We start from the raw sequence: 9,754 nt of genomic DNA, 5'->3' as shown, positions 1-9,754 counted from the left end.
AACCTCTGAGATGTCAAGTGCAATGGCAAAGCTTTCGCCAAAGTCCCAAAAGGAGGATGACCAGGAGTCAGAAAGGTGGGTGAGAAGATCGCCAGTGGAGCGTCCCTGACGGAACCCATACTGACCATTAGAAAGAAGGTTATGATAGGAAAGATGATTTAAAATTTTTCTGTTAAGAATAGACTCAAAAACTTTTGAGACACACGATGTTAAAGCAATTGGGCAATAGTTAGAGGGTTGGGAATGGTCACCCTTCCTTGAGACTGGCTGAATAAGAGCAAACTTTCAGCAAGAAAGAAAGGTATAAGTTGATAGACAAAGGCAAAAGAGTTTACCTAGGCAGGGTGTAGGTACAAGAGCACAGTTTTTGAGGACAACAGGAGGGAACCCATCAGGCCCATAAGCCTTGTTAGTATTGAGGCCAGTGATGGCAGAAAATACATCAGCCGAAGCAATTTTAATGTCAGCCATGAGGAAGCCAGAGAGGGGAAGTGATGGAGGAACGGTACTGGAATCGTCTAAGGTGGAATTGGAGGAGAGCGTCTGAGCAAAGAGATCTGCTTTATCAGCAGATGGTATAGCTACAGAGCCATCAAAGTAGAAAAGAGGAGGAAGGGATGGTGAGGTAAAGTTGTTAGAAAGATTTTTGGCAAAGGTGCCAGAAGGAGCGGGATGAATTCAAGTTGGAGAGTTGAGAGCATTTAGTGCGGATGAAATTGTTTTTAACATGATTCTGGGCAGAAACATAAGAAAGATATGATTCAAGGGTGGGTTGGTTCTGATACCTACTGTATGATCACTAAATGGATTTATAATATTTCATATATAAATGTCAGTACTCCCTCCAGACTGGATGGCTTAGGAGATCAGTGGGATATGGATGACTCCCCACTCACCAGAGCTGACTGGGTAAGGTCTGAGTAAAAAGGGTCACAGTTGTTAGATCCAAATACATTAAAACAACTCAGTGGTGGATTATATTTACATATCTCATTTCTATTAATTAGCTACCCTGTATTATACAGTACTTCAGTATCATGAGTGATTCACTTAAACAAACCTGTACTGGGCTAAAAAATCCTCATGTTCAATGAAACTACTTCAGAATGATAGTCCAAATATATACATATAATATCATACAGAGCTTAATCCAACAATCTGATGACGTATTTTGTTTTGCCCTTGCTCTCTCTAGATGACTTTAGTCATTAAGACTGACTTTGATTTGAGTGGCTAGATGTAGCCTTCACAAGCCACTTCATTGCAAGACATTCCCCTAATCTGAATTAAATCATCTGGTGGTAGCAAGAATAAAACGGTAAGTATGTCACTGGACTGAAGGGCTACCATATATTTTTTGCTATACTGCAAGACAACCATTACTCACTATCACCATCTCAGAAAAACCTAGAATTTCAAAGAAACTCTTCAAGGATATGGCAAACACACTTTAAGCTCCTAAAAGACAACATAATCGTACCATAAAAAAACCTTTGATATCAAAATGGAACAAATGAAATGTATCATAACAAGAGCTTTGATATAAAAATGGAACAAATGAAACAACCTTTTCAAGTAGTTCACAATATTATATTTTCTCTAGTAACGATCCGTCAACAGTTTTTCAAAATGTGACATGATTAGAAAAACAAAATAATATGAAATGCGGCCCCACTTACTGGCCAAATATGACAAGCCACGAGTAAAAAGATACATAATTACTGTCATACATTCAAACATATGGATATATAATGGCATGAGAATTACTGGTAAACACCTACTCCTTAACACTGAGAACAACTAGGTGGCTTGTCTCCATCAACAGAACTCTGACCAGATGCATGGTAAACTTTTGTAAATGCAAGAATTATTTTTTAACCTCTTCCATCTGGTGACATATTTTAATATTTTACATCAGCTCTGTCTTAACTATTTTCTTCAACTTACAATAGGGTTTCTGAACTGGACAGATCAGATATAGCATTAATGAACCCCTACAATACTTGAAGCCTTTCCTAAGCTGAATGAAATCGTCTTGCAGCAGCAGAAAAGAACTAAAACGATGTCACCCAGACTCAAGGGGTTAAATACAGGCAATATTTGCCAAAACTGAATCCCTAAAATAAAACATGACAGAATAATACTCTTTTGACACAACTGCAAAGATTAAATACTTTTCTGCCAGGTGCTGGCTTACAGTACAGGGCCCAGATTCACTAACGTGTTTATGATCAGTTCCCTCTTGTAGCTCAGATCTGTTATTGTACAAAGATTGGATAAGGAGCTGGGAACTTTGTACAGTATTCTCCTTTCCATGTCCTTCCTACAAAAACAAATCTTAGATGCATGATAATTTTTCTTCAAGAAATATTTTCCAAGAAGACAAAGGAAGGAGAATGTTGAATCCTTCCACTTTTCTCATTCCTGCAAAAACAAATCAGGTTAAGCGGGGAATCAACTGTAAACATGCTAGAGAATCCCACCCTGGGAAGATTTATGCACCACCACAAGAACTGTACTGTACTTATAACACAGCATAATGCTAATATGAGGACAACATTCCAATAAACAATCTCATATAAACCTACACGTCAATTTTTTTTTAAAGAGGAAAGTAAGTCAAATATGTAATAAATCACCTACAGATAGACTTGAGAGGAGGATGGGGGGAGGGGGAATGCACTTTCCACTTTTATCTGAACTCGTAGATTTGGACGCTGTGCTCTGGTACATGCTTCAAGTTGAGTGACTGATACCTGTTGACAGAAAACAAGACAGCTGTGACATGCCAATACAATGCAATAGTGTTAATCCCTTCAATCTGATGGTGTATTAATCTCTCGTTTTTTGTGGGCATTTGGGAAGACACACCCATGAACAGCAAGTATCCAAAAATAATGAAAACCCACCTTAACGGGCCCTCATAGCCCTAAAACATCACCAGACATTAGAATCGACTTGTAATATGATGATTTACAACAAATTACGCGTAATCATGCCATAATAAACCTTCAACTGGAGAATTTTGTGGTGGTTAACACATTCACATATAACCAAAACCATAAGTTGAAAATATGAAAAACGAGGGATGAGGCCTATATTCTTAATCACACTGTTGCTGTTATTATTACTCTTATTCTTCTTATTATTAGGAGTCGTCGTTCTTGTTGCTGTTTCAGCCCGAAAGGTTCACTGGCTTCATGTTCAGATGAGCCTGGGGTTGCAACAACTATATACTGTTGGTACTACCAAATGGAAAGAATACCAGATGGAAAGAATATTTTGAAAGCCTGATGAAAGGGAATAGAGAGAGCAGAGGTGCTGTAAACATGACTGGTTTTGTGGATGTGCAGAGAAGGAATGCAGTGATAGGAAACGTAACACTCGCACAGGTGAAGAGCGCTGTGAAGCAGCTAGAAAATGAGAAAGCAGCTTGAGCTGATGAGGTGTAGCTATGTAAGAAGCCATGGAGGACTGAAACTGTGCAAGCAGGTTGAAAAATGGCTGTGATTGTATCCCTATACAAAAATAAAGGTGAGCGAAGAGAGTGCAAGAATTATCGTGGCATAAGTTTACTGAGTGTGGTAGGGAAGGTATATGGAAGAATTATTATAGAGAAAGCAAGACAGATATCAGAAGTCCTAGTGAGTTATGAACAGGGTGACTTTAGGAGTGGCAGAAGATGTGTGGATCAATTATTTGCAGTAAGGTAGATAGTGGACATGGCACGTGAGAAGGACTATAAGGTGTTTATGGCATTTATGGATCTGGAAAATGCATATGACAAAGTAGTCAGAAAAGGATTGTGGAAAGTTTTGCGCATGTATGGTGTACATGAAGAGGTGTATGGTATGTAGGAGGACTGCTGGGCCTTGATAGCAGGCTGTGAAGCCTATGCCCAGAGTCGAACACATTAAAAAAAAAAAAAAAAAAAAAAAAAAAAAAAAAAAAAAAAACATGGTAAGCTGCTAGGTGCCGTCATGAAGGTAGCGAGGCATGTGTTTGGGTAAATTTGTATCTAAGTGATTGGTTCACAATCAGTTTGGGCGTGCGACAAGGTTGTGTAATGTCCTTGTCGTTGTTCAATATATATATGGATGGGGTAATGAGAAAAGTAAAAACAACAGTGATGGAGAGACAGATGGCATTGGTAATGAATCGTGATGGATGGAATATCTCAAATTTGTTGTATGTTGATGATGCAGTGCTACTTGCAAATACCGGACAAGAGCTTGGTAGACTAATACAGAGTTTCGTAGACGTCAGTGAGCATCGAGCCTTGAGAGTAAATGTTGAAAAAAGTAAACTGATGGTTACTGAGAGAGTAGGTGTCTTCCTGTGCGATGTTACAGTGAATGGTGAGAGACTGGAACTGGTGAGAGTTCAAATACAGTGATTGAAAAGAGGAAAATGTGCAAAAGAAGTGGAAAGTAGAGTGACACAAGGAAGGAAAGTAGCTGGTGCAATGAGGGGCTTGGTAAGAAACAGAAGCTTGAGTTCTGCAGCTGTGCAGGACTTACATGAAGGAGTGTTAGTGCCAACTTTAACATACGGATGTAAGACTATGGTGTGGCATGAAAATGAAAAGTCAAGAGTAAGAGCAGTGGTGATGAGATTGCTGAGGCTGGAGTACAGAGAGTGGATAGGATAAGGAATAATGTGATACGTGAAAGATGCAGAGTGAGGAATTCTGTGGACACCAGAATCAAAGAGAGTGTACTGAGACGGTATAGTCATGTGGAGAGAATGGATGACAATAGAGTGAAGAAAAAGGTATATCTGAGTGAACATGAAGGAGGGAGGATGCGAGGTAGGCCAAGAAGAAGGTGGAGGGATATGGTGGATGAATGTGTGAGGAAGAGATGTATGGAAGTTGGGATTGATAAGAGATCAAGCTGGCTGGATGAATTTTGTGCAGAAAAACGTATAGCCAGGGATTTGGCATACGTGACATCATTCAGACTGACTCTATCTGATAGGTATATGTGAAGCTACAGAACATGGTGAAAGTTTTTTTGGGCCTAACTGATGGAGTCATGATTCCATGGACTTGAATGATGAGTGAACAGAAGCACGGCCCATTGAACTGGGCAAACTTAGGCTGTCTAGATGTTGCTACTCCTCATCCTGCCCTAGGGTGGGAAAGTGGTCTGGATGATGATGATGATGATGATGATGATATATATACTGTATATATATACATATATACATATACAGTAATCACTCTAATATCCGGACGCCCAATATCCGAACATCCCCACTAACCGGACATAATCGTCCCAGGATCCAATATTCCCAAAATGGTCTGAACCCCCCCCCCCCAAAAAAAAACGAATTTTTCCCGCCCGTAATTTGAACTTGCCACGTGCGGCGCGAGAAAGCATTGTTGTGGCGCGTCATTCCTCCGACGTCCAATAGAGCGCCGCTGCATCCTCCCCACTTTCCGCCTGTCTCTCGCCGCGAGTGCATGCTCATCGTTATGGCTGCCCACGTGATCGCTTTTGTGGTGGTGCCTTACCTACTGCAGGCACTCCTCCTGCTCTCGGGCCTCCTCTTAGTGTGTGTGATGATGGCACCGCCACCTAAGAAAAGGAAGAGAGTGGTGTTGACTCTGGAGAAGAAACGGGAGATATTGGAGAAAGTAGATGCGGGGTGATCTTCTTCCCGCATTCTCCGCGAGTTTAACCTGGCCCGATCTACTTTGTTCGATATTAAGAGATCCCGAGACAAACTCATGCAGTACACGGCTGACTTCTCGTCGAGAAGCAAACGCAACGTGGAGAGGAAGGTGAAATTACTCCCAAGTTTGCAGAAATCGACCGATCCACATTGATTTGGTATCGACAACAATGTGCTGCTGGTGTGATGGTACATGGAACGGAGCTGAAGGCTGCTGCTGAGAAGTTCGCCAGGCTTCACGACGCCCTAGACTTCAAGGCACCCGAGGGTTGGCTCTTTGCATTCAAGTTACGGCATGGCCTTGCCAACCGTAAAGCTCATGGCGAAGCTTTGGACGCTAAAGAGGATGGAGTTGACGAGTTTTGGCACAAGGTGAAGGGCTTGATTGACAGGGAGGGCCTCACTCTCGGTCAAGTCTACAACACAGACGAAACTGGTCTATTCTATCGCTCGCTGCCAATGAACACTCTAGCCGAGGAGACGGAGAAGCGTTTACCTGGCCGCAAGCTCTCCAAGGAACGGATATCTGCTTTGTGTTGTGCCAATGCTAACGGCATGCACTGGCTTAAGCCCATTGTTGTTGGCCGCGCAAAGCAGCCTCGGTGTCTTCGTGGGGTGATGGATGTCCTTCCTGTCGTCTGGTACCATTCTTTGAAGGCATTGTTTACAGCTGTGATCTTCAAAGACTTGTTCCACCACCACTTCGTCAAGGAGGTCATCAATTACCAGACGAAGACACTGGGAATCCCGCACGACCAGGTAAAGGCCCTCCTTCTCCTCGACAATGCACCTGCCCACTCGTGAGATAAGGACTTGGTTGCCGAGAATGGCCGGATTAGGTGCATGTTTCTGCCACCTAATACGACTGCTCTCATCCAACCAATGGACCAAGGAGTGATCATGGCAACAAAGCACCTATACCGAAGGAAGTTCCTGGACGAGGTGATGGTTGTTCTCGAGGACGAGGATGAGCACAGGGAGGGACAGGACACACGAGGCAAGCGGACTTTGGAAAACCTTAGCCGCTACAACATCAAGTCTGCGCTGTACAACTGGGCTAGTGCATGAAAGGAAGTCCCTGTGAAGACTCTGGAAAATGGTTGGACTCATCTGCTTCTCGGAACGGATGTGGAGTACGATTTTCTAGGGTTTGACGTGGATGACTTCCATGCACGGCTAGGTACGCACGGCGACGATGTTCGTGAATGGTTGGATGACGACGAGGGCGATCCTGGGTATCAGACATTGTCTGATATCGAGATCGCGTCTTCAGTTGCAGGTGTCAGTACCCAGCTTGAAGGTTCCGATGAGGAAGGCGACGATGATGCGGACTCCTCTCAACAGGACACTACTCCAGCCATCCCCAAGCTGAGTGCACTCCGGGAACATCTAGAGTTCGTCCTAGACTACCTGGAACACCTGGACTGCGACAGGGAGATGGGGCCCTTGGGACTTGTGGAGGAAGTGCGTGCTTTCAGGCAGCGCATCATCAATGGTCAGAATCGTCGGTCATTGCGTCAATCAACCATTGACAGTTTTTTCAGGCCCGTGACCCCCGCTGTGCCCAGCCCTGGCTCCACTCCATTGCCTCCCCAAGACAGGCCCTCATGCTCCGAGCAACAGCCTAGCACATCAGCCATGGTGGAGACCCCGCTCGTCGTGAGTTTGCGGCTGTCTTCAGAGTCGTCTGTAGTGGGTATGCCATCACCACGACCCAGCGACGCACCCCTAGGTCACCTGCCAGTGATACTCTCGGACTCTGACAGTGAATAAACAGCAAGAACTTCTCCACTAGACCACACAGGAATTTAGAGTGTTGTGCAGTGAAAAAAACAGTGTGTTGTGTTAAGGATTTACAGTTGTGAGAGAAAAGACTCAATTGGAACAAAATTTAACGTAAATAGACTTGTTTGTTTTGGCTTTGGAAAATTATTAGAAGAATGGGAATAGTTAAAGTGCAGAATGCAACACTTGGTAAGTTACAATGGAGCATTAGTTAGACAAGAGTGCGCACTGTGAAGAGAACGGACTTCTGTGTGCGACTGACTAAGTTCAGTGCAAGACTTCAGGAACAGGGAACTGGAAGTGCTTCAGGAAATCCTTCTTATTGTCAAAGGCCGAGAGGAGGCAGTTATTCATCGAGGTGGCCATGGACTTGCTGTAAGTAGGCAGAATGTTTCATACTGTACTTTTTTCCATACTATACTTACCTCTTTTCACTTTTTAATGTCCTTTACTGGTGTGAATAGGGTGTTAGGAGCTATGCATGTGCAGTAGGAAGGTGTTTTTCGGAGTTAGGCTAGGTTAGGGTCCATAAGTACCAGTCCAGGAGCCAGTCACCAGAATGTTTAATACTGTATGATCCTACTTCTAAACCCTCATTTTATGCTTCTTTTGCATTTATTTCAGTCATTTATGTGCCTTATTGGTGTGATTTAGGTCTTAAATAGGTGCTATGCATGTCCAGAGGGAGTTGTATAGGTGTTTCTCTGAGTTAGGGTCCATAAGTACAAGTCCATAAGCTGGGGCCCAATATCCAGACAGGACCACTATCCGGACCTGCCTATGGCTCTATTACGTTGGATATTGGAGTGATTACTGTGTGTGTATATATATATATATATATATATATATATATATATATATATACTGTATATATACATGCACATATAGATCTTGCATATGCTTCTTCATTTTTACACTATATGTACAGTCAGGGAAAGTTCCGCATTACCCACTGCTCGGAGCACTGGTGGTCGACAAATAGTCACGAAGCAGCAGCCAGACCCCACATGTCTGGTAACAGTGAGTGGGAGGGAGGATGGCCAGAGATGGGAGGGTTTGGAGAGTTTCTCACGTCACAGTAACAATAGCCAATGATAATGCATCTGACATTCTCCCAAAGTTCAAAAGCAATATGTTATTTGTATGGTATAATACAGTTCTCTGAGTCTGTCAACATTACAGCACATATAATACATGTTTACTGTCAAAGGTATGCTTCTTTGCCTTTGCTTTTGTAATGTTCACTGGGAGTGATAGTTACAGAGACCTCAGGAGATATAGGGGTGAAATTAGTCATTGATGTGATAAATATGATTATTTATGAGTGTGCTGTCCCAGATGATTGGCTGAAGAGTGTAATTGTAAATGTGTATTAAGGGAAGGGTGATGCCTTGGAATGAGGAAATTATAGAGGTATAAAGTTTTCAGATCAGATAATGAAGGTAATGAAGAGAATTTTAGAAGATATTATTAGAGAAAGAGTGAATATTGATGAGACGCAGTTTGGGTTTATGCCAGGTAGGGGGACCATTGATGCCATATTCATTGTACGACAGCTTCAAGAAAAATATCTATCTATCTATCTATTGCCAGAAGCCTCAATCCCGTTTGGGGTGGCCACAAATAAATCGCCTCCAAGTCACCCTGTCCCCCGCCATTTCACTCCCCTGCTCCCAACTCACACCCCCCTCTCTCATATACCTCTCCACCCCATCCCTCCATCTCATCCTCGGCCTCCCCCTCCCTCTTTCCCCCTCCACCTCACTCACATACACTCTCTTCGTCAGTCTTTCACCCTCCATCCTCTCCACATGGCCAAACCACCTCAGTATGTTCCTCATAACGCTTCCTATCACATCCACATCAACACCACAACGCTCCTTTATATCCTCATTCGTCAGCCTTTCTCTCCATGTGACTCCACAGGCTCCTCTTAAATAACTCATTTCCACTGCTCTCACTCTTGACTTGTGTCCTTCCAACAACGTCCAAGCTTCACTTCCGTACGTTAGAGTTGGTATCACAATACTGTCATGTAGTAACTTTTTCACTTCCATGCTCACTTCCCTGTTTCTTATCACTGCTTTCAAAGAGCCAGCAACCTTTCTTCCCTGCTGTACCCTTTCAAGCACTTCACCCTCCAAACCTCCATCCTTACTCATCACACTACCCAAGTACTTAAACGTACTCACATCTGTATTTTGTTTTTGTTGATGTGGAAAAGGCCTTTGACAGAGTCCCTACAGAGGTGGTGAAGTGGGCAATGAGAAAGCTTGGCTTGGAGGAGTGG

The 9,754-nt window shown here is 43.2% G+C and overlaps 1 protein-coding gene across 1 annotated transcript in view; it reads right to left on the bottom strand.

Annotated features, from left to right (window-relative positions):
• Nucleotides 1-988: 988 nt before the first annotated feature.
• The window catches only part of LOC145391410 (glucose-induced degradation protein 4 homolog), a 72,551-nt gene continuing 63,785 nt past the window's right edge, over nucleotides 989-9,754 (bottom strand). Inside the window, exon 4 of the mRNA XM_080266017.1 lies at nucleotides 989-2,756. Within this exon, the coding sequence (XP_080122143.1) occupies nucleotides 2,693-2,756 (64 nt within the window). The 3' untranslated portion in view covers nucleotides 989-2,692. The remainder of the gene's footprint in view (nucleotides 2,757-9,754) is intronic.

Source organism: Coenobita brevimanus, chromosome 18 (genome assembly GCF_032717465.1).
Source record: "Coenobita brevimanus isolate Jiangsu-jjx chromosome 18, ASM3271746v2, whole genome shotgun sequence".
NCBI classification, from domain to species: Eukaryota; Metazoa; Arthropoda; class Malacostraca; order Decapoda; family Coenobitidae; genus Coenobita; species Coenobita brevimanus.
Note: the sequence above shows the minus strand (reverse complement) of the source record. Positions and strands in the feature narration are given on the sequence as shown.